Here is a 25,916-nt window from a genome sequence, read left to right as displayed (position 1 = left end):
ATGTAGAGCCCACATAGATATATTTTAGTTATAATTTTTGTGTTGATAAATTCTTTAAGGTTATAATATATCTTTGAAATGACATCTTATAGGTTGCAGAGTATGATTTTATTCCTTAAAACTTGCTTACATGGGTATTCTAAATAATTTTATCTACTTACTATATGGTGAGGAAAAGGTCTTAAGGTTTAATTCTGAGCCATACATGTGTGCATATAAAGGTATTAACAAATCCAACCTACAATTTTTCCCTTGTTTTACCAGAAATGCCATAAAACTGGATCAGGACAAAGGTCCCCAGCTTTGTGGCTCTACATGTATACAACTGTATGACCTGCAAGAGCCTTGACTTATTGCTGTTTCTTTATTAAGTTTCTTTTTTCCTTCTCTGAGACAAAGGATTATTGAAGACAGAAGATATTATGCTAAGATAGAAGCTTTGAAACATCAAAAGACATTTCCCAATAGATAAATGGGCAAAGAATATGAGCAAAAACAGTTATCAAAAGAAGAATTACATATTGTGAATGATCATATGAAAGTATGCTCTAAGTCATGAGTAATAAAGGAAATGAAAATCCAGACAACCATGGAGTTTCAGCTCACATCCAGCAAACTGGCAAAGATAGAAAACATGGGATTAGGCAATGCTAGAAACATTATAGAAAGAGTCATTAGTATATTAGTAAAGGAGCTATATATATCAGTACAACCACTTTGAGAAGCAATTTGTAATTATGCAAAAAAGTGACAAAATAGTTATACTCAGAGATTCCATTCTGCTAATACTAATAGTATATTATGCTAATAGTATCCTAACCCAAGGAGCCCATTGATAGGTAGATAGTTCACATATACAACAAAATACTCATACTAGTGATTTTTATAATAGCAAAGAACTGGGAACAAAGTAGATGGATGCTTATCAATTGAGGACTGGCTAAACAAATTGTGATACATGAATGTAATGGAATAGTATTGTTTTGTAAGAAATAATAACTATGATGAATACAGAAAACCAGGAAACGATGCACAAGAACTGATACAATGTGAGGTAAGCCCAATCAAAACCAAGATAAAACAAAATGAAATTATTTATGTGCACATATATGTACACACACATATATATATGCATGTGTCTGTGTACCTAGTGACTTCCAATTTACCAAAAAAAAAAGCAACTATAAAAGTGCATATTTCAAAATTACAAGGAATCAGCATGGCTTATGCTGTTTGTGAAAACAAATCCCCAAATCTGAAGTAATTTTAGATAGAAATTTATGTCATTTAGTAGAGGAGAGTGAGCCTTAAAAGTACTGGAAGGTTAACATTATATGGGATTTAGATAAGGGTACTAGAATAGGAACCATATGTACACAATTAAGCAAAGCTGCATAGTGGAAAAGATAAGATTGCAACAAATCTGGGTGAAGTCAAAATGCAAGGGTATCCAAAACAAAAGCTTGGATGAACCCCAAATATGACCCAGGTGAGGGGTAAATCTAGAACCTAGGGAAACCTCAAATACCTTGTAGCCATCTCCAGGATTCCTAGGCAGGGGGATCAAGTAACAGACAACTTTGCTTGCATTTAAATGGCATAATAAAGTTTCCCAAATAATCATTTTCCCACAGTTATCAAAAGCCTATTGTGTTTATCTATCTTGATAGAAGATCTCATTTCGTCCAATTCATAATAATCAATTTGATAGTATGGACTTGCATTATCCTCTCAGTATCAACAAAGACCCTGTAGTAAAGTGGCATAGTGAGTAGCCACTTTCAAAAGCTTTAAACACCTAGTGGTAATTTGGCTTAGTCTCCCCATCATCCTATCAAAGAGTTCACTCTTCTTGATTTTTGTTGACATAACCATAAAAGCATAAGAAATGGGAGATGGGACGAAAGTATTGGATAATCTACTTTGGTTCTTTCAGAGTTATAGCCTATTTTGACCCCCACTTGAAAAAGGCATCTCTTTATATCTAACTATATCTATCCTTATCTATCTAATTATAGGGAAGGCAATGTCAGTGCCTTCTGAACTGTCCAGAATCACCTGGATTTCTTCTATTTACACTATTCCTCAAAAATTTAGTGAATAAACTGAACTCTGTTTTCTCTTGAGGTTAGTTTCCTAACCCTTGCTCCTTATACAGTTTGCCATTTATAGAACATCAGCTACTCAGACCTCAATGTAGTACATTGTAAGGGTTCTTTAAATGGGCCAGCACAGTGCAACAGGAGGTTTGAGTGGCCCAGAAGTAATTTTCTGTGGCTAGGGATTGCCCCATGGGCAGGACTCTTGTCATATTGAGATAGCTTCATAACAGGAGAGGACTCCCTCTTTGATTGGCTGTCTGTGTGACCTCACAGACCCTTTTTAAGCTCACTGCCAGCAGGAGGTCAATCTATTTATCCTGGCGTAGCTGAGCTGAATGGATGGATAGCCAAGAAAGGTAAGGAGCTTCATAGTAAACACATGGGTCTTCACTAGGGAGTTAGGAAGTCAGGACATTATGTGAGCAAGTATAATAAAGGCTTTAAGTTTGCACATGGCAGTTCTTGATCGTGCTATCAGTTATTAAACTACGATTCAAGAAATCGTAGCGAGAGATCTCTTAAGGCCTCAGAGGAGGCGAGCCGCGTACAATTAGTTCACATTGCAAAGGTCAGTGGCCAGAGATACTCTGACACCCTGGGAATTAGAAGAGACTGGCAATGTGAAATATTGGGTAACGCTAGGGCTTTCACAGATGAAGTGACTGCCCAGGGTTAAGTAATAAAATGATATTTTACAGATAGTGCCCAGATATGAGTGCATCATAAATTGTCAGGCCTTGAAAATTTTTGAAAATTAATATTTAATATTTGGAATTAAGATTTGGGAAGAACCAGTAGAAACCCCGCCTAGGAAGGAAGGCAGAAAGGCAATATGGATCTAAAAGTTTCTCTTAAGTCCTTGGAATTTCCCTAAATTTGTTATAAAAAGGAAATTTGGGAAATGGAGAATATTTATTGATCTGAGAAAAGTAAATGGACACATGGAGACAATGGAAGCTCTTCAGCTTGGCTTCCATCTCTTCAACTGCCTAAGGAATGGTCTTTTAGGATAAAGAATTTTATTCTTCTAGATAAGGAGGATATGAAGGAATTTATCTTTTCAGTGTCCATCATTAATTCAATTGAGTCTTATAAAGGATTTGAATGGACAGCCTTACTGCAGGGCATAAAGAACAGCCCAACTTTGTGTCAAAGGTGTGTGGCTGCTGACCTTGCTCCTGTGAGAAAAGTATTTCCCAAGAGTTAAGGTGGTACTATCTTTAAGAGGAAACAGTGTTTTAGACTCACAATGCCAAGCTTGCAAAAGAAACTCTAGAGTCTCTAAAAGAGATTGAATTGGCTTTATCTGACATGCCTGAAAAAATTACTAAAAAAGCATTGAAAGTATCAAATTTTGTTACAAAAAGGGCACCTATAGCAATCCTTCATCAAGGAGACAGTATAAAGTGAGTGAACCTCCCAGCACAATCAGATAAAAAATTTAAATTTTACCCAATGCTTGTGGTTAGAATTTTAACAAAAGCCATTGAGAGAGAAGCAAAATCATCTGGGACAAGATCTGAAAAAATATATATCTCTCATATCAATGCACAAATTGATGTATGTTGTGAAATCATCCCAGAGTAGAAAAATGTATTGGCTACAGCTCCAAACCTTGCACGTGGGTATGTGAAAATTTTTGATTCAGCTTTTCCAGTAGATGTAGTACAAAGAATTGCCACAGCTCAAATAAAATTTGTAGTTTTTAATGCATATTAGCTCTTTAAAGAACTTTGAGAGCAAGTGAGAGAACACTCAGGTAAATATAACCTACAAGTCCATTTTCATAGTGTACTTTCAAATCATATTTTTTACAATAGGTATGATAGAGCCTTATATTTGCAAATAAAAGAGGAAGCTAGGAGTATAGCAAAAGGCTGTACAGCTTGCCTTTCTTTTCACTCTCCTATGCTCCCTTTAGGACAAAACCTTTATGGTTTGAAATGTAATATTTTAAGACCAATGGACATTACTCATTTTAAGAGGCAGAGCATCCATGTAACTGTGGATATACATTCTCAATTCTTTATGGCTTCACTCCAGTCTGGAGAAGCATCTAGGCATATAATCAACCATCTTTCCATTGTAGGAATCTCACATGCATCGAGACAAGTGATGGATTGGCTTATATATCTTCTGCCTTTAGGTCTTTTTGCATTGAATTTGACTTTGCTCATTGCATTGGCATTTCTTATAACCCTACTAGCCAAGTCATTACTGGACAGACTATTTATATTCCCAAGATGTTCCCATTCAAACAAGAGACGGGAATTTTGGGATATGCATAAGATGTGGCAATACATACTTGCAATTTTTAAATTCTTTTGATTAGGAATGCACTTCTGACACACACAGAAAGTGCAGCTAGCTAACTAAATGACTGACAAAGACAAGAACTTTCTTTCCACAGTGATGTGGAAAGGCCTGGATAGCACCTGGAAAAGCCAAATTGGGTCAGGGTTTGGGGCCCTGGATACATTCTTTTTATTCTAGATGCAGATCCTACAGCAGAGGAGTGGATCCCCACCAGAGACATTCGTGATTTGAGGATCCAAGAAGAGAAGGACCAGACAACAGCCCAGAGGGACCAGCCAGATGTCAGCAACTCTTCAAATGCTGATGGCAGCAATGGCCCTCTTGATCATGATACCAGAGGCAGCAGATGCAGCTCCAGTGTAGTAGATGAAATATAAGCAGACTGTTAAATGGACAATGGGCCTGTGTACTTCTCCCATGGGTACTCGCCATGGTGGCCTAGGGAGAGGCTTTGCCTTATGTTTTCTATCTAAGGACTATGCCTCAAAATTAGTGGGTGAAAAATCAACAAGGCCACCTGCCAAAGTTACTAAGGCAATGTTACAGGACATGACTTTGCTTGTATGCACCTCTCTCTGTGTTTTGCACCTTTATCTGTGTTTTCTTTCAAAAGATGTATACAAATGCAATAGAAGTGTGACAAATTAGAATTGTAATAAGTGTAATGTATACAAGTGCACTAGAATTGTGACAAACTAGAATTGTGACAATTTTAACTAGAATTGTGATATCCTACCTCATTGGCATCCAACCTCTTTGGCGTATAACCTCCGTGAGTATGACTTTAATGAATGGGTTGAACACTTGGCCACTGTTGATCCTTCATTGTCATACTTCTGTTTATTGATCTGCTGCTTTTTACCTCCTTGGGCATAACACTCTGTCATCTTATGGATCAAGTGAACGATAGCTGATGCTAAAAGTTTAGCTTGATGAAATGAGAGGTCCCTGCAAAACAAGAGAAGGGAATTGTAAAGGTTCTTTAAATGGGCCAGCACAGTGCAATAGGAGTTTCAGTGGCCTGGAAGTAATTTTCTGTGACTAGGGACTGCCCCATGGGCAGGGTTCTTGTCATATTGAGATAGCTTCATGACGGGAGATGGCTCCCTCTCTGATTGGCTGTGTGTGACCTCACAGACCCTTTTTAAGCCCACTGCCAGCAGGAGGTCAATCTCTTTATCCCGGGGTAGCTCCAGACCACATGTTCACTAGGGAGTTAACAAGTCAGGGCATTATGTGAGCAAGTATAATAAAGGCTTTAAGTTTGCACATGGTTGTTCTTGAGCGAGCTATTGCTTATTAAACTATGATTCAAGAAATCATAACCAGAGATCTCTGAAGGCCTCAAAGGAGGCGAGCCAGGTAGAATTATTTCACACTGCAAAGGTCAGTGGCCAGAGATATTCTGATACTCTGGGAATTAGGAGAGACTGGCAATTTGAAATATTGGGTAACGCTAGGGCTTTCACAGATGAAGTGACTGCCCAATGTTAAGTAATAAAAAGATATTTTATAGTACATCAGTGTATTGACACCCAGAGGAAAGGATGCTTCTTTCAGATCTCTACTAATCAGACCATAGCAGTATGAGTACTAGTTCATGTAAACCTGAAAGACAACTAAGATATAATATGATACTGGACTCCAACATAGATGGCAGCAAACTACTGATGATTAGTCTTAGTCATTAAGAAAATGGGAAAAACTTAAGATTGATTACCCTATACAATCCTTACAGTACTTCTTTCATCACTGATAAGGTTAGGAATAGCTGCACTGATGGGCATGATAATAGTCATCAGATGCTATCTTCCTTCTTACCTGGTCACACCAGGTTTTTGTAAGGAATTTTGGCATGGCAAAGTATTCCAGCCCTCTTCATCACTACAAAGGAAATGCCATTTTTCACCTTCTACTCCCTGCCTCAATGGGTCCTGATATGCCTCAGTATTAAATGCACATGTTAAATTTAATAGTTAATTGGTACTATCCACAATGAATTGGCATAGAGTTTGTGAAAGGCCAAGATAAATATTGACTTTCAACAGTTCATAATGTTCATTCCCACAATATGCTCCCTGATGATTAGCCACCACAACTTTGATTAACACAGTGAATCTTCTGTCTATTTCCACCTGGGCAGGGATGAATCTTTAATGGAATGTCCTTTGAATTCCCCTCTGGAAATTAGGGTGACCTTATATTCACTTAGAATCTCTGAGTATGACAATAACCTTTCAGAGTCAAGTGGTCCCCTTTATATTGAGCTTATTCTTCCCTTTCCAAATTGTCACAGATTGGTAATATAGCCTCTGTGGCCCTTTGGATACTAAAATTAGAATGAAATAAACATCAGGAGAAAATATTAGTTCCCCAATTCTATCAGGAATGATTCTTTGACTTTTATGGTCATTTGGGTGGACATGACACATTAGTTGTCCTTTTATCTCTATTGTAAGATCCTTGAATGCTAAGAACTCTGTTTCTAATTGCTAAATATGCTAGGTCAATACTTAGAATAGTAGAAATCAAATTTCTAATGAATGATCAACAACAATAGCAACAACTACCTTAGAATAACTTGTTCTAAGGTCTGATGGATAAGAGTAATATTGAAATATGTAAAATAAGGAAAATATTGCGGAAAATAGGTGATTAAAGTCAAGAAAGATGATTGAAAAGAGATAATTAGGTTTGACAAGAGTAATTTTGGAGATGAGAGGTTCAGTTAAAAAAAAAATCTAAAGCCATACTGCAAAGAATATAGTGGAAAGGGATTAGAGATATCATTGTAGATGATATGCTTAAGGAGTTGAGTTACAAAAAAGAAAGATGGAATCCTGGCTAATGATGGCATATAGATTAAGTGAGGCATTTTTGAGGTTGGAAGAGATGTGGATTTTTTTTCTGGGTATAGAGAGGGAAACCAGATTATGGAACTGAGTGTAATCTTAGCAATAGACAGAGCCAGGTGGTGATAGACTATTTTGTGGACAGGAGAGAAGCAGTCAGTAGTGAGGGAGATATTAACAATTAGATTGTGGTTACAATTATTAATATTTTATATTAATATTATTATTATGTTATTATGTTCTTTAACTAAATATAATTAATTAATTATTAATTATTAATATTAACAATTAGATGAAAGAAGAGGAATTTCCTGGATCCTGGATTCCTGGAAGAGGATCCTGGATAAGATCACTTGTTCAGATAAAGGGTTTTGCCTTGGCAAGGAGAAAGGTCATTTCATTATGTGAAACAAGTATTGAAGGAGGCAGAAGGCATCTGAGAAACGTGACTTGAAAAACAGATCAGAAGAGGGTTGTCTTAAGAAATGCTCTCAAAAATTTCAGTGAAATATGAAGCAAGGTTTTCAGTTGAAAGGATGGGGGAGAGAGAGAGAGTCCTAAGAAATTGTAAAAGACATGAAAAGTTTAGAAAAGCAGCTGTTGTAAGTGGGGTAGTCAGTTGATTTGAGAAGTAAAAATGGATTTCCCTGTCCTATTGATGGCTTGGTTAAAATTATGTCATAGAAATGTATAGTGGACATACTTATCATAACTTTATGATTTTCTTTAGTATCATACCATCAGCATATGAACAGTAGTGAAAGCAAATTCTGGGAGCAAAGGATGAAACTTGTTAAGGCATGATCAGTTATAGGAAAAGAAGCAAGGGACTCAAGAGAAAAAGACAAAAAAAGAAGTAAACTAATTCACTAAGGAGATAAGATGATAATGGGAGGAAGGGCAAGCATGTCTTTTAAAAAAATTACTATTTATATCCTAAGCATTAGCAACCTAGAACACAATAATATTTAATGAATCCTTGTTGAATTGCTGTGGCACAGGAAATTCATTCAAAACACCATCCCTAATGTCTACAATATATTTTTCACTAATTTTCACATATCTCCACTGGTTCCTACACTTTCTCAAAGTTCAGGGGAAATTGAGTTCAAGCTTAGAGAACACATGTTGCAAATACATAATACACAGCAGCTGTTTAATGGAATTCTTTCTTTTTAGTTTTGGCACAATTTCCTTTCTGAGTTCTTTTGCGGGGCCATGAATTTTGTCCAGTTTGTTTTTGTTTCCCAATGCAGACACTGCCATCACTTCATTTGGAATGTGGTGAGAACAGCCAAAGAAAATTCAAAATTCTCCAAACTCTTTAAAGCTTATACAGTTCTCCTCTAGATAAAGGTGAAAAAGAAAGGAGATCTAGGCTAAAGCCAGAACCAAAGGATCTCCTTCCCCTCTCTGGGCAATTCCTTCACAAGAGATCTAACTGGACCATACTTTCCCAACTCTTTTGAATGAATCATTCAAAATAGTTTGATAATTGTAGATCATCTCTGAGCTTTGACCAGGTTTCCATGAAGGAAAAAGAAGAGTTCAGGAATACCAAATTTACAAACCTTAGTTACTAGAAAGTGGTAATGTCCTTAAAAGAAACAAGGGAGTTGGGAAGAGGAATGGTTATTACGTGTGAGATAATGGACATGGTGAGATTGGAGATTTCTAAGGAGAATAGAAATAGGAATAATCAACATTCATTTGATAATGGATTGGAGTTCAAGAGAGAGATGATTTGAGAATCATCTTCATAGATATGAAAATCAAACCTGTAGGAAATGATGATGAGAAAGTGGAAGAAGAGAAGAGGATCTATCTGATCACTACTATTCACATTCCTGTAGAGATTGAGGAAAATGGGTGATAGTCATATAAAGGAGATAGAGAAATAGTGAGAAAGGCTAGAGGAAAACAAAATAAGCAGTATTATTTTATTCAAACTTAAAATATGTCTTTGTATTTTTTTAATAGTCTCTGCTATTGAGGTAAATTATTCCAATACTTATTTTTTTCTAGTGTAGCTGTATTTATTTACTTTTCTTGTGTTTCTGTTGTATAGTTTCTTTTTAAAGTCAAAGAATATGCTAATTTATCTTCCTCCACTTCTACTTGGAGTACATTAAATAATACTGTTTCCTCCTCCTCCTCCTCCTCCTCTTTTTTCTGTTTGTTGTTATTGTTCTTCTCTGCCTTCTCCTCTCCTCTGAATGACCGTCTTTTTTTTTTTTAATTGATGGTCAAGATTATCTTGAGCTCTTTTGAATTTTCAAATTTAACATTCCATTTTCTTCTACATTTTCTCCTGGTTGAAGAATTGTCTTGTGTTATTCAATTTTCCTTTATATTTGATATTCGTTTTAACTTTCACATTCTTCTGAGAGTTCTATGATATCCTTAAGTTATCTCAATTCATATTGCTTTCAAGATCAAGAATTTTGCTTGCATAGAGATAATTTATTCTATGAAATTTATTGATTTTTGCTTTTTCCCTAAACTATTCTTTTCTTTAGTATATTTGTATTATGCTTTCATGCATTTTTTACTTCTTTAGAGAAACATCAATCTGGATTACTGCTTTTTTATTTTTTTTTTACTATTTTACTATTCTACTAATTATTTCACACTGCAAGTCATTAACTATCATTTATTACCTTGTAATGTTATGCTCCTGATTTCTTTCTTGAACCATTCTAGAACACATTGTTGCAATTCTGTACCCTCTTGGGAGTTTGCCAGGGTTCTGGGTTTTATCAGGTATTGGTTTAGTTTCCTTTGTTTTATATAATTTATTTAGAAAGGTTCTTAGGGTTTGGAGAGGGCAGTGTGGAAATTTCTTTCCTTATGAGCTACTCCAAATGGAGAAAAGTGTAGTTCCTTTGCCTCTCTTCCCTAGACAGACATCTTTGTTTATTCCTCATATGGGTGGCAAAATATATACTTTACTCTTGTGGAGCAATCCAGACTCTAGAGTAAAGGTAAGGATGAAGGATACCAGTTGAGACTTTACAAAAGGTCCCTGAGTGAATCCCAAGGTGCAAACATGTGGGAAGATTTGTGCACCCTTCTTGGTCATGGAGGTTGGTGGGGAAAAGGATACTTATGAAATAATGTTCTCTACTATAAATTCATATTGTATTTTTTTGCTTTCCTACTCTATGGATTCAGATGAAAATTTTCTACCTTTGGTGCATAATGACTGTTTTTTTTTTTAAATTAATGGACACTGGAGAAAATGTCTCTATAGATCATAAATATGTAGCATTTTTAAGTTCTGCAAAATATTATCTCACTTTTATAGTCCTTAATTTAGCTGGTCCAAGTTTCAGAAAAAAATGGATTACAAAACTGCAGGAAGGAAACGGTATCCTGAAGAACCAGCAATTACAAATGCTACAGGGATATCTCTAGTGGACAAGGCTGAGAAAATGATCATTTCATTTCTGTAGATATTTAAATATACTTTCATCAGACATTCTACTCAGGCCAGCTATCAATCATTGTTTGCTTACTACTTTGTTTTACCCAAGGCAAATTATTACTGAATCAGTTGTTCAGGAGGAACCCAAACTCCTCTTTGTTATTTGGAGATAGTGAGTTTTGAATAATGTTTTTCTGGAGTCAGTTGGAGATTCATTCCAACTGCCCCTCTTTGGAATGTTCCAGCACTTCTCTGTAATAGGGAGAAGCTGATTATTGTCCATGTTGGTGTGGACACTCTTAACTGGTCAACTGTGAAAATTTAGATTGTAGATTTTAAGACCTTTTTTGTCCTATGAGGAAGAAAATTGGACAGATTTAAAAGGGGGTGAAGAAAGGGTTGGGCACCATCTCTGCAATGGTAAGAAGGATTTAAAGTAAGAGTATAATCTCAAGCTGTAGTTTGAATAGTTTGTTTAATTACAAATTCCAAATCAATAGAGCTAAACTGAAAATGATTCAGAGGATGTGAATGGAGAGCATTCAGAGATGATTCAGAGGTCAATCAAATATCCTTACTCAGTGAAGAAATAACTCAGTAATCAGTTTTGCTAAAATAGTATATTTGGCTCTTAGTCTCACAGCTCGCATAAAGTTAAATTCTGTTTTATTCACATTTAATGATAAGTGATTATCTCTTGCAAAAATTATTTAGCCTGAAGGAAATTCTGGCCTAATATTTTCTTTCTCGTTTACATGTAAAAGATAACAATTGGAAAGAAAACATAAAATCAATTAAATAAAGCACTAAATTATTTGTCTCAAACACATAAATTCCATAAAAAAAGTTAAAAGAATATGTAAGAATAATGCATGGGAATTTAGTGAAAATTTACTCTTATTTGTTCAAACAGATGGGAAAGTTTTTTTTATATGCTGCAATTTTACTTTGGACGATGCCTGATTTATTATCTGGAATAACATATAATAATAAAGGCAAGTTACAATTATTTCTTATTTCCTATGTTCTGATCTTTTTTCTTACATGCATATATATATATATATATATCTTTACCTTCACTTATAATACTTTCCTTTCTTTTCTTATTCCTTTAATATCTGCTCATTCCTTTTTAAATTTAACATCCCTTTTTAATTGATACTATAAAATTACATAGTTATGCTGATCCAAGAGTTTCTGATAGTAAAAATTCAACTAAATTTACACACATACACACACATGCACACACACATATATATACATATGCAAATACACATATATGCAAACATATCTATACACTATATATATATATACAAACATACATGTAGATCTATATAGATGTGTGTGTGTGTGTGTGTGCATGTGTGTGTGTGTGTGCATGTCATTAAGACAATAAGATCCTATTCATTGTGTCTCGGAAGCATAATTAGTCTCACAAAGGCTATGCCAGAAGACCACAAGTTGTGGAACATCTAAACTCTCAGTGACTAAATATTTTTAATATGAGGGCCCATCTTATCAAGTTTTGCATTGTTGGTAAAGATATGAATCAATAAAATCACTTTGGGAATCAATCTGGAATCAAGAAAATTAAGTGACTAAAACAAACATACCTTTTGTCCCAGAGATTGCATTACTAGTTTTTTGGTTTTTTTTTTTACTCCAATAAGACTATTGATGAGAAATAAGTCCTTATATACACCAAAACATTTATAATAGTACTCCTTGTGAGAACTAGGAATTGGAGACAAAATAGATTCCCCTTATTTGGTAAATAAAGAAATGGTACATTAATGTAATGAAATATTATTGTGTCCTCCCTCCCCAAATAGTGTGACTGTTTAACGGTCTGCAATTCTGAGAATGGAGCCAAGGTATGTCAGGAACTCACCTGAATTCTTTCAAATTCCCCTCAAAACAACTTAAAATATCACCTCTAAATGAATTTTGGAGCAGCAGTACGAGTACTTAAGCTTATAGAAAAGTTCTGTCTCACTGAAGTGAGAGTGAAGCACTGTCCAGTGCAGGCAGCTTTGGAAAGCCCGCAGGCTGTGTTCCATCAAGGCAACATTGAAGTACTCTGCTCTAGTGTGAGCCACAGAAAGACCCCAGTCTAACAGAAATTCATTTCAAAAATGTGGGTTGCAGATGGTGTATTAGCAGGATTTTAAAAATCAAATAAGAGAAAAAGGGGAAAAAATAAGAGTAATGCAGCAGAATCATGAAAAAGGTCAACATCTTGGTAAAAGAAGCAGAAAAGTGGAAAAGGATGTACAAAAGTTTACTGAAGGGAAAAAAAAACTCCTTAAAAAGTGGAAGCAAAAAAAAGATAGAAAAAGATCTACAAAATTCATTGAAAAAACTTAAAAATGGGATTGGCCAAAAGGAAAAGAATGTATAAAAAAGTTCACTGAGGAAAATAATTAAATAAAAAATTGAATCAAGCAAGTAGAAACTATTGACTCTATGAGACATTAAGAAACCATAAAACAGAATTGAAGAAAAGACTTGAATTTGAAGAAAATGTAAAATATTTTATCAGAGAAACTATTGAGTTTGTGGGGGTGGAGTCAAGATGCTGGAGTAAAGTCAGGAAGTTGCTCCAGCTCTCTGTGTTTTCTTCAAAAACCACATGAAATCAAGTATCTGAACAGAGTCAGATGGAATGAAACCTGTTATGGGCCAGAACTTGAAACAAAGTATTCTTACAGGTACCAAGTCAGTGAAATTGAAAGAGACAATAGTTATGTAATTTAGCATGGTTCAGTATGATTGACTTAAGGAGATATTATGGGCCAGAACTTGAAACAAGATACTAAGTGGAATTGAGGAGACAATGATTAAATCTAGTTTAGCATTGATTTAATCCTACAACAAATAATGGTTTTCCTAGTGATAGAATGATTGGTTTGTACTCAGTGTGGGGCATATAAGCTAGAAGCCTCAGCCAGGGAGATTGAGAGACATTTAGAGAGATTCAGAGGGGAGAGAAGGAGGCAGGAGCTCAAACTCTCGGAACCCAGGAGAGAGATAGGCCTCTAAGAAAACTAGCCAAGCCCCAAGTGAAGGAGATAGGACTTTGAAGGAGACAATAAAGGATTTGGACTTTAACACCTGGCTGCACTTGTGGTGATTACTGAACTGAAACAAAGGCTGCTCCCAGAAAACCTCAACAAAACATTACATTTTAGAGAGAACATTACACAAACACTCTCCAGTTAAAGTTAGATTGGAAAAACTTCAAGAAAAGTCAGTCTCACTGGGGTGAAAAGGGTGCTCAGGCTCTGTGGAAGCTGGTGAGAGGGCCTTAATCACAGCAAATCAGCATAATAGATCAGTTATGGTCCTTGGTCCTGGCTCATTAGAAGAGCAAATCAATGGGACAGCTTCCAGTCCCAGCTCAGAAGGCAAACTCTGGAAAACAAGCTGTTTCCCTAATAGAGAAGGTAAAACTACTCTCTATAAATACAAGGAGTCTCTGTGGTCTAACCGAGGGCTTAGAGCTGCACAGGAAGCTTGGGAGAGTGCTGCTTTTACCCCAAGAATAAAGCTTTACCTTAAAAGTAAGAAAAAAAGAGGAAATATCAAAAAAGGAAAGAAAATGAGCAAGAAACAGAAATTAGAAAGCTAATATGGTGATAGGGCAGACCAAAACACAAACTCACAAATGTGAGTGTGAATGTGCACAGAAAAATTTGTCAAAAGAGAAGAACAATTTTCAGATGTTGAAATTAAAGCCATCTGTAGTAATATGAAAAAAAATGTTCCAAATAACTATTGATTGGGAAAATGCAAATTAAGACAACTCTGAGGTACTACTACACATCTCTTAGATTGGCTAAGATGAGAGGAAAAGATAATAATTAATTTTGGAGGGGATATGGGAAAAAACACTGACACTAATACAATGTTGAACTGATCCAACCATTCTAGAAAGCAGTTTTGAACTATTCCCCTTTAAAAGGCTATCAAACAGTGCATACTTTTGATCCAGCAGTGTCTCTACTGGGTCTGTATCCCGAAGAGATCATAAAAGAGGGAAAATGACAGATATGTGCAAAAATATTTGTAGCAGCCCCTTTCGTAGCGGTAAGAAACCAGAACCTGAGTAGATATCCATCAGTTGAGAATGGCTGAATATGTTATATGCAATGGAATATTACTATTCTGCAAGAAACAATCAGCAGGATGATTTCAGAGAGGTCTGAAGAGACTTATACGAACTGATGTTATGTGAACTGAGTAGAACCAGGAGAATATTGTACACAGCAACAGCAAAATTATATGAAGATCAATTCTGATGGACATAGCTCTCTTCAATGGCGAGGTAATTCCAGCCTGTTCCAATGTGATGAAGAGAACCATCTGTACCTAGGGAAAGGACTGCAGGGACTATTGTGTGGATCTCAACATAGTATTTTCACTTTTTGTTTTTGTTTGCTTTAATTTTGTTCTCTTTCTCATTTTTTTCCTTTTTGATCTGATTTTTATTTTGCAGCATGCTAATTGTGGAAATATATATATATATATATATATATATATATATATATATATATATTTATATGAATTCCACATACTTAACATATTGGATTACTTTCCATCTGGGGAGAGGGTAGGGGAAAAGGAGGGAGAAACAATTTGGAACACAAAGTTTTGCAAAGGTAAATATTGAAAATTGTCTATGCATATGTTTTGAAAATGAAAAGCTTTAACAAAACAAAACAAAACAAAAGAATCATTATAGTGGGGAGGAATATGGGTAGTGGTGGTTGCAGGCAACTGGCTCAAAGAAGCCATAATAAACACACCTACTTAGGTATAGAAATCTATATTACCCTTTAGGGAACTAGAAAGATATAAAGAAGGGAGGATGTTTATAGAAATTAGGGCAGATTGAAGGAGTTTGTTGTCAGAAGGCAATACTGGTGAGGTATAACAGGATAAAAGTAAAAAAGGAGAGAAAAATGGGAGGAAATAGGATGGAGGTAAATATACTGTAATGATACCTGTGAATGCAAATGGGGTAAATTCACTGATAAATAATAAAAAGGATAGGAGAGTGGATTAAAAATAACTATTATCCTAAAATACATTATTTACAAGAAACACATTTAAAGCAGAGATACACAGAGTAAAGGTAAGGGGCTGGAGCAAAATTATTATGCTTTCGCTGAAGTAATAAAAAAAATAGCAGTTATGATCTCAGAAAAAGCAAAAGCAAAAATTGATCTAATTAGAAGAGCTGAGCAAGGAAATAACATTTTTCAGGTACTATAGACAGTGAAGTATAAACTAAATGAAACAACTTTAGCTGAGTTTCAAGATATAAAATAAATCCACATAAAACAGCATTTTTGTTTGTATATTATCAATGAAGTCAAGCATCAAGTGATAGAGAAATTCCATTATAAAATAGACATTATAAAATAGTTGGGAGACTACTTGCTAAGACAAACCCTCGAATTATATGAATACAATTACAAAACATTTTTTCACACAAAGTCAGAGTTAAACAATTGGGGAAAATGTTTATTGCTTCTGAAAAGGCCAAATCAGTGTAATAAAATTATAATTCTATCTAATTTATTCAGTCCCATACCAATCAGATTTCCAAAATATATTTTATAGAGCTAGAAAAATGTAATAATTCATCTGAGAGAAAAAAGGTAAAAAATTGCAAGAGAATCAGTGAAAAAAAATGTGAAGAAAGGTAGCTTAGCTATACCAGATTCCAAATTGCATTATAATGGAGTAATTATCAAGACAATCTGATACTTGTATAAAACAGTGAATTATTGAAACCAATTAGATTCATAATACGCCAATCAAATTAATCTAGTTTTTTATAAACTCAAAGACTCAAGCTTTTGGAACAAGAACTTATTTGACAAAAACTGCTCCAGAAAATGGAAAACACTTTGGCAGAAACTTGGTAAAGAAAAATGAGTCATACTGAATATCAAGATAAGGGCAAAATTAGTACATGATTTAGATATAATGGCAGATTTATGGAGAAAGGAAGAGTTTATGACCAAACAAAAGATAGAGAACTTTATGTGTAAAATGAATAATTTTGGTCATTTTAAGTTAAAATGTTTTTGCATAGACATAACAAATGAATCCAATATTAGAAGAAAAACAGAAAAAAGGAAAATTTTTCTAGCAAATTTCTTTGAGATAGACCTCATTTCTCAAATACATAGAGAACCAAGTCAAAATTATATGATTACATACTATCCTCCAATTGATAAGTTGTTGAAGGATATGAATAAGCACTTTTCAGATGAAGAAATTAAAGCTATCAATAATCATAAAAAAATGCGAGCAGGGGTCCTCAAACTTTTTAAATAGGGGGCCAGTTCACTGTCCCTCAGACTGTTGGAGGGCTAGACTAAAAACAAAAGCTTTGTTTTGTGGGCCTTTAAATAAAGAAATTTCATAGCCCTGGGTGAGGGGGATAAGCATCCTCAGGTGCTGAATCTGGCCCATGGGTCGTAGTTTGAGAACCTTACAGCTATCTGATTGACATGATATAAAAAGGACATGAATAATATTGGAAGTCAAATGGGAAAATTGGGACACTAATGCACGGTTGGGAGAATTGTGAACTAATCCTACAATTCTGAAGAGCAATTTGAAACTATGCCCAAAAGGCAATAAAACTATGTATGCACCTCGATTCAGCAAAACCACTATGATGTCTATATTCCAAAAAGAGAAAACCAAAAAAAAAAAGTGTGGGGGAGGACCAATATGTCCAAAAGTTTTTTTCTAGCAGTTATTTTTCTGGGTGGCAAAAAATTGGAAATAGAGGGGATGGCCATCAATTGAAAATACTGTTGTAGTATAGGAAATGATGAGAAGGATATTTCCAGAGAAACCTGGAACAACTTAAATGAACTGATACAAAGTAAAATGAGCAGAATCAGGAGAACATTGTACACAGTAGTAATATTTTCTGATGATCAACTGTGAATGACTTGTCAATTTTCAGAAATACAATGATCCAAGGCAATTACAAAGGACTTATAATAAATAATGCTGTCCATGAACAAAGAAAACACTGACAGAGATAGAATGCAGATCAAAGCACAGTACTTTATCTTTTGCTTTTTGGTTTGTGTATTATTTCACAATATAACTAATGTGTAAATGTGTTTTATGTGATTTTACACATATAACCTATTCAAATTGCTTACCATATCAGGGAGATAGTAGAGGAGGAAAGGAATAAGATAATTTCAAATTCAAAATTTAAAAAAATAAAAATTTAATTTGCATTTGGAAAAACATACTGCCTTTGACAATCTATAGCTTTGATTATATATGCATGCATTGTTTATGTTTTTAATAATTTATACATTTAATGTTTTAAATAATAAAATTTTATTTAAATATACATTACATATAATGTATAATGAATATTATATATACATATATATAGCATATAACCCAGATATTTACATATCTCTATATATTACTTATGGATATTTTTGATGTCAAATCCAATCCTTAACTGAGAAATTTGTTATGACATTTCCCCCCATTTCCCCTCTTATCCAAAGTACACTAGTGTGTTTCTACAGAATATTTTCATTTTCATATTACCTATCTTTTACAATTGTCTCTATCCCCTATTTAGTTAAGAATACATTGTCTTTTTATTATGAAAGATATAATCTGTTTTCAGTATTTCATATTTTACTATTAAGATCATGTATTCACTTGTAATTTATTATGGAATGTGATGTGAGATGTTACTCTAAACTTAATTTCTACCAGACTTTCTTCCAATTTTCTCTTTCTAAAATGCAGATCAGATCATATTTCCCTTCTACTTGACAGAACTTCCATGGATTCTTATTGCCTCCAGGAGCAAAACCAAAGTACTATATTGAATTGAAAGTCCTTCACAACCTACCCTCTTCCTATCTTTCAAATCTTCTTTCACATTACTCCCAGACACATATTCGTTGATTCAGAGACACTGACTACTGATTTTACTAGGAACAAGATGCTTCATATTTCTTCTCTGGGCAAAAGAAATACTTTAAAAAATACTTTTATTTTTAATTGGACTTGCTTTTTCCAATATGTGCAAAGGTAGTTTTCCACATTCACCTTTGCAAAACCTTGTGTTCCAAATTTTTCTCCATCTCTCACTCCCTTCATCCTTTCTTGGATAGCAAAACAATCTGAGATAGATTAAACATGTGCAATTCTTCTAAAAAATTTTGATATTCATTGTGTTGTGAAAGAAAAATCAGATCAAAAAAGAAAGAAAAAACAAACTATGACAGAAAAATATCAAGCAAACAACCAAAACAACAACAAAAAAGTAAAAATTCTACACTTTGATTTATTTTCAATCTCCATACTTCTCTTTCTGGATGCAGGTGGCTCATTCTTTCCATCACAAGTATATTAGAATAGCCATCAATCACCCCATTATTGAAAAGAGCCAAGTCCATCACAGTTGATCATTACATAATCTTGTTGTTAGTGTATACATTGTTCTCTTGGTTCTGCTCACTTAATATTAGTTTATGTAAGTCTTTCTAGGCTTTTTCTGACATCCTTCTCCTCATTTCTTATAGAACAATAATATTTCATTATATTCATATAGCATAACTTATTCAGCCATCCCCTAACTGATGGACATCCACTCAATTTTTGTTGGGTATAACAATTTGTGTCCTTCACTCTGATTACACATCTCCCTGGCTTCTTTTAATTTTTAGCAGAAATTCCACCTTATACAGGAAACCTTCCTCAACCCCATTTAATTCCAGTGCCTTCTTTCTCTTAATGACTTCCTATTTATTCTGTATGTAGCTTGCTTTGAATACATTTATTTCTTCTCTCCCCACTTAAATTGTAAACTCCTTTGAGAAAGAAGCTGTCATTTCACTCTTTTTGAATCCCCAGTAATCAGCACAGTTCTTGGCATATAAAAGCTTAATAAAAGTTTATTGACTGATTGACTGCTAATTATAGTTTAATTTGAAATCTAAAAATATGATTGATTCCCTTTTCATTTCTATCACTTTTAATTATTTCCCTTAATACTGTAGACTTTTTGTTTCTCCAAATGAATTTTATTTTATTAGGATCCTATTGAATTCTGTAAAGGATCCCTTGATATTTGATCTGTAAAGCATTAAAACTGTAATCAACTTGTATAATATTGTATTTTTCTTCTATGAGTATGGTCCTGTCATGAGCACTGAACATAGGAACTGTTTTAGTCCTTTTTTGTTTTATTTGTTTGTATATTTTATAATTATGTCTAATTGGCAAATCTAATGGTCTTTTTTCAGTCTCTGCTTTTGACACTGCCATCCATCTTTTTTTTCCTAGTAAATGTATTTATTTTTAATACACATTACTTTATGAATCATGTTGTGAGAGAAAAGTCAGAACAAAAAAGAAAAAAAAAACATGGAAGAGATAAAAAACAGAAAGAAGAAATGAGCAAAGCAAGTGTTGATTTACATTCTGTCTTCTTAGTTCTTTTTCTGGATGCAGATGACATTTTCTTTCCTAAGTCTATTAGGATTGCTTTGCATCACTGAACCACTGAGAAGAACCAAGCCTTTCATAGTTAATCTTTGTGCATTCTTGCTGTTATTTTGTAAAATATATCTCTGATTCTGCTTGTTTTGCTCATCATTATCATCACCAGGCCTTTCTAAAATTAGCATGTTCATTATTTTTTATAGAACAATAATATTCCATTATCTTCACATACCACAACTTGTTCAGCCATTCCCCAATTGATGTCATCTACTCATTTTCCAATTTTTTTTGTCACCACAAAAAGAGCTGCTACAAACATTTTTGCACTTGTGGGTCCTTTTTCCTTCTTTATGATCTTGGAATACAGACCTAGTAGTGCTACTGCTGGGTCAAAGGGCATGTATAGTTTATAACTCTTTGGGCATAGTTCCAAATTGCTCCCCAGAATAGTTTGATCATTTCACAACTCTACCAACAATGCATTAGTGTTCCAGTCTTCCCACATTCCCTCCATCATTTTTCATTATCTTTTCCTGTCATCTTAGCCAATCTGAAAGGTGTGAGGTGGTACCACAGACTTGTTTTAATTTATATTTTGCTAATCAATAATGATTTAGAGCTTTTTTCATATGACTATAGATGTCTTTAATTTTAGTATCTAAAATTTGTTCTTCCAGATATTGTTATTTTTTCTAGTTCTGTAAAATAATGTTTTGGCAGTTTGATTGGTATGGCACTGACAAAGTAGATCAATTTAGGCAGAATTGTAATCATTATTTTATTAACTTGGTTTAGCCATGAGTAATTGATATTTTTCCAGTTTTTTAGATCTGGTTTTATTTGTGTAAGAAGTGTTTTGTAATTGTGTTCATAATAGTTCCTGGGTTTGTAGACTCCCAAGTATTTTGTTTTGTCCAAAATTATTTTAAATGGAATTTCTCTTGCTACTGGACTTTGTCAGTAATATGTAGAAATGATAATGATTGTGTGAGTTTATTTTATACCAGGCAACTTTGCTAAAGTTGTGAACTGTTTCCAGTAGCTGTTTGGATGATTTTCTAAGATTCTCTAAGTATACCATCATATCATCTGCAAATAATGATAGTTTTGTCTCCTAATTATCTATTCTAATTCCTTTAATTTCTTTTTCTTTTCTTCTTGCTAAAGCTAAAATTTCCAATACAATGTTGAATAATAGTAGTGATGATGGGCATCCTTGTTTCACCTCTTATCTTGTTGGGAATGTTTCTCTCCATTATAAATAATGCTTGTTATTGGTTTTAGATAGATATTGTTTATTATTTTAAGGAAAACTCCCTTTATCTCTATGCTCACTAGTGGTTTTATTAGTGATGGGTGCTGTAGTTTGTCAAAAAAGCTTTTGCTACATATATTGAGATGCATATCTCTACCTGCTCCTCTTTCTCTTCCTCCTTCTGCTTCTTCTCTTCCTCCTGATCATGTGATTTCTGTTGGTTTTGTTATTGCTATGGTCAATTATGGTAATAGTTTCCCTGATATTGAACCAGCCCTGCATTCTTGGTATAAATCCCACTTGATCAGATTGTATTATCTTTCTGATAAATTGCTATAATCTCTTTGCTAATATTTTATTTAAAATTTTTGCATCTATATTCATTAGAGAGATTAATCAATAATTTTCTTTCTCTATTTTGGCTCTTCCTGATTTAGATATCAGTACCATGTTTGTGTCACAAAAGGAATTTGGCAGTATTACTTATTTTAACTATTTTCCCAAATAGTTTACATAGTATTGGAATTAGTTGTTCTTTAAGTGTTTAGTAGAATTCACTTGTGAATTCAGCTGGCTCTGGAGATTTTTTCTTAGGGACTTGTATGATTTTGTAAATTAAAATTTCTGTTTAGTTCTGTTTTTTTTTTTCAATAGAAATGATTGAAAGTCTTTTATTTTATTGAAGCTCCATTGCCTCCCCTGAAAAATGATTTTGAGTTTAGCTGGGCAATGAAGTCTTGATTGTAATCCTAGGTCCTTTGTCTTCCAAAACATGGCTTCTAGACCCCTCTGATCCTTTATTATAGAAGCTCTTAGATCCTGGATAATCCTGATGGTTTCTCCTTAATATTTGAATGTCTTTTGTCTGTCAGCTGCAGTATTTTCCCTTGAGATTGTAGTTGTGGAGTTTCACAAAAATATTCCTTGGGGTTTTCCTAATGAGATGTCTTTCTAGAGGGGATCAATGGATATTTTTTTAATGAATATTTTCCCCTGTTTATAGAATACTGGGGCAGTCTTTTTTAATGATCACTTGAAAAATGATATCCAACCTCTTCTTTTTGGTCATGGCCTTCAGATAGTCCAATAATTTAAAAATTGTCTCTTTTGGATTCATTTTCTAGGTTGGCTATTTTTCCAATGAGATATTTCACGTTTTTTCCATTTTTTCATTCTTTTTAGTTTGTTTGACTGACTCTTGCTGTCTCACAGAATTATTAGTTTCCATTTATCCTGTTCCAGTTTTTAATGTGTGATTTTTTTCAGTTAGCGTTTGTATATCTTTTTCCACTGGTTAATTCTACTTTTTAAGGAGTTGTTCCTTTTCTGAGCTGTTGACCTCTTAGGCATATCTAGTAGCTTTTTATGGTTAAGATTCTTTTCTGTTTCTTGTTCATTTTTTCCCTGTTCTTTTTTTTTTATTTGCTTTTATGGTCCAGCTCTGCTTCTGGGGTAAATAAGGTGCTGTCCCAAGCTTCCTGTGCAGCTTTTTTTTTTTTTAAAGACCTCATTTCTTTTCTTTTTTTTCCTCATTATTTATTTATTTATTTTTTATTATAATAACTTTTTATTGACAGAACCCATGCCAGGGTAATTTTTTTACAACATTATCCCTTGCACTCACTTCTGTTCCGATTTTTCCCTCCCAACTCCAGCCCCTCCCTTAGATGGCAAGCAGTCCTATATATGTTGAAAATGGCATAGTATATCCTAAATACAATGTATGTGTGCAGATTCAAACAGTTTTCTTGTTGCACGGGAGAATTGGATTCAGAAGGTAAAAATAACCCAGGAAGAAAAACAAAAATGCAAACAGTTTACATTCATTTCCCAGTGTTTTTTCTTTGGCAGTAGCTGCTTCTGTCCATCATTGATCAACTGAAACTGAATTAGGTCTCTTTGTCAAAGAAATCCACTTCCGTCAGATTATATCTTCATACAGTATAGTTGTTGACGTATATAATGATCTCTTGGTTCTGCTCATTTCACTTAGAATCAGTTCATGTAATTCTCTCCAAGCCTCTCTGTGTTCATCCTGCTGGTCACTTCTTACAGAACAATAATATTCCATAACATTCATATACCACAATTTACCCAACCATTCTCCAATTGATGGGCATCCATTCATTTTCCAGTTTCTAGCCACTACAAACAGGGCTGCCACACACATTTTGGCACATACAGGTCCCTTTCCTTTCTTTAGTATCTCCTTGGGGTATAAGCCCAGTAGAATCACTTCTGGATCAAAGGGTATGCACAGTTTGATAGATTGCTCTCCAGAATGGTTGGATTCGTTCACAACTCCACCAACAATGTATCAGTGTCCCAGTTTTCCTGCATCTCCTCCAACAATCATCCTGTGCAGCTTTGAGCCTTGGCTTTCAGCACAGGGGCCCTTTATGTTAGTAGGGGGTAGTTTTGCCTGCTCTATTCAGGAAACAGCCTGGTTTCCCAGAGTTTCTGAGCTTGGACTGGATGTTGTCCCACTGATTTGCTCCTCTACTGAGCCAGGGCTGAGAGTCTTAGTTGCTGATTTGCTGTGATCAAGAACCTCTCACTAGCTTTTCCAGAGTCTATCTGAGATAGCTGAACATCCTTTTTATCTTAATGAAACTGACCTTTCTTGAAGTTTTTACGGCCTATTTTGAGCTGGAAAGTGGTTTCATTCTGTCAGACTCTGTTCAGAGGCTTGGTTTCACATGGTTTTTGAGGCAATTTTGGAAAGCTAGAGCAGCTTCCTGTCTTTATACTTTGCCATCTTGCCTTCACCTTTTGAAGTTCCATTTTTTTTTCTTGTTCTCAAAGAGGACCATGACATCCAGTTCTTTATTTTTTATATGTTCCTAGTTCTTTTACTTATAAGTTATGGACTTTGAGTATTCTCTTCTACTTTTCTTGGTAGGAGGAGAGGAAGTTATGCTGATTCTCCACTGCACCAAAATCAAATAACAATTTAAAAAATTATGCTCTTAATGGAAATATTATTGTAGCACATATATGTTTACAATGTTATTTATGTATCTTTCAGGAGATCATACTTCACTATTTTCTTGCTATTCCCCTGGTCATTTGGAAGGGAATGATACAATTAAGTTGTTTCTTACCTCAGGAGATTTGGTAAGTTACAGCTACAGAATATACTAATTATTTTCCCCCTTTTTGGATATCTAGTATTTACAATCCATTGCATTACATCCTATTCAACTAATTCAAACACTTCTGGGGATTGGAAAAGAGATTATGAATGAATGGATGAACAAATAAATTAAAAATTATCCTTGGCTCCTTTTCCCTCTTCCATCTCATAGTTTTAATGCTCACAAAAAAGCACCATATTGGCCATAAAGCATACTCAGTTTGAAATACAGATACACACAGAAAGATAAAATGAAGACGTGAAAAATTATTATTGGTTGGGCAACATTGTAAAGTAAGAGGGACTCTGGATTTGGTGCCAAAAAATGTACTTTAATAGTCTGGAAATCAGCCAAATTCTCTACACCAACATTTTACAGTTATATATGTCATTCCCTAGTAAAATAGTGTTTATTTGGAGTATCAGAGATTATGTTCAAATCAGAATTCTACTATTTGTTTTATGTGAAACTGTGAGCAAGCCAATTACTTCTATGACTGTTTTCTCATTTATAAATGCAGAATGTGAATTACATGATCTCTAAGGTCCCTTTTCAACTTTCTGTGATTATATGTTATGACTAAGCTCCATGAAAATATGAGTGCTAGGAAAAAGGACATTATAATTAAATTTTGTAGGTACAATGGATAGTTAACCAAATAATTTTATAACATTGTTTTTCAGATTCATGGTAGAATTTGGTTGTGATATATTATTAGCATGTGTGTGCGATCATACTAGGGCCAACATTATGAAATATATTAATGTTGTCATAGAATATTATCCAATTTCCTAGTATACACATATCTTGTCCAAAAGGAATATACTGCATTTGATTCCCATTTTGATTAATTCAGAGCTTGAATTCAAGAATACAGAAAGAATTAATATGCATTATTTGATACATTTGGTCCTTATAGGTAGACCAACACATTTTTACTTATCACATTATTTGAAAGGTCTTTAGAATGCTAATGAATATTAATAACAATGATATAGAAAAAGAACAACAAGCATGAAGCAGAAAAATCTAAGCCTAATCATTTTTCAATTATCTAAAAAATATTTGTGTCAATTAACATGCCTGATCTGATCCTTCTGCTGCTAAGCTAAGATTGCTCTAATTTGTGGATGCCACTCTCCACAATTAAAATTGTTATTGAATGTTATTTTATTAATTTTATTAAAAATTTTAAAGGAAGTCCATTCAGAATTACCTGCTTTTCCTTACCTGTTCCCTATTAGTAGATGAAAAAATATGCTTCTTTCTTCTAATCTTGCAATCCACACAAATATTTAATATTTTGAT

General features: G+C 34.1%; 1 protein-coding gene across 4 annotated transcripts in view; it reads left to right on the top strand.

The window, feature by feature from the left end:
* Nucleotides 1–2,413: 2,413 nt before the first annotated feature.
* The window catches only part of CATSPERB (cation channel sperm associated auxiliary subunit beta), a 164,436-nt gene continuing 140,933 nt past the window's right edge, over nt 2,414–25,916 (top strand). For 3 of the 4 annotated variants that reach the window (XM_031952284.1, XM_031952286.1, XM_031952283.1), the window contains exons 1-4: nt 2,414–2,458; nt 4,596–4,979; nt 11,611–11,692; nt 24,500–24,588. In XM_031952284.1, the coding sequence (XP_031808144.1) occupies nt 4,785–4,979; nt 11,611–11,692; nt 24,500–24,588 (366 nt within the window). In that variant the 5' untranslated portion in view covers nt 2,414–2,458; nt 4,596–4,784. Of the gene's footprint in view, nt 2,459–4,595; nt 4,980–10,891; nt 11,118–11,610; nt 11,693–24,499; nt 24,589–25,916 lie in introns of those variants that run through there. The other variant, XM_031952285.1, reaches the window with a different exon arrangement.

The sequence above is a fragment of the Sarcophilus harrisii genome, chromosome 2 (genome assembly GCF_902635505.1).
Source record: "Sarcophilus harrisii chromosome 2, mSarHar1.11, whole genome shotgun sequence".
Lineage (NCBI taxonomy): Eukaryota > Metazoa > Chordata > Mammalia > Dasyuromorphia > Dasyuridae > Sarcophilus > Sarcophilus harrisii.
Note: the sequence above shows the minus strand (reverse complement) of the source record. Positions and strands in the feature narration are given on the sequence as shown.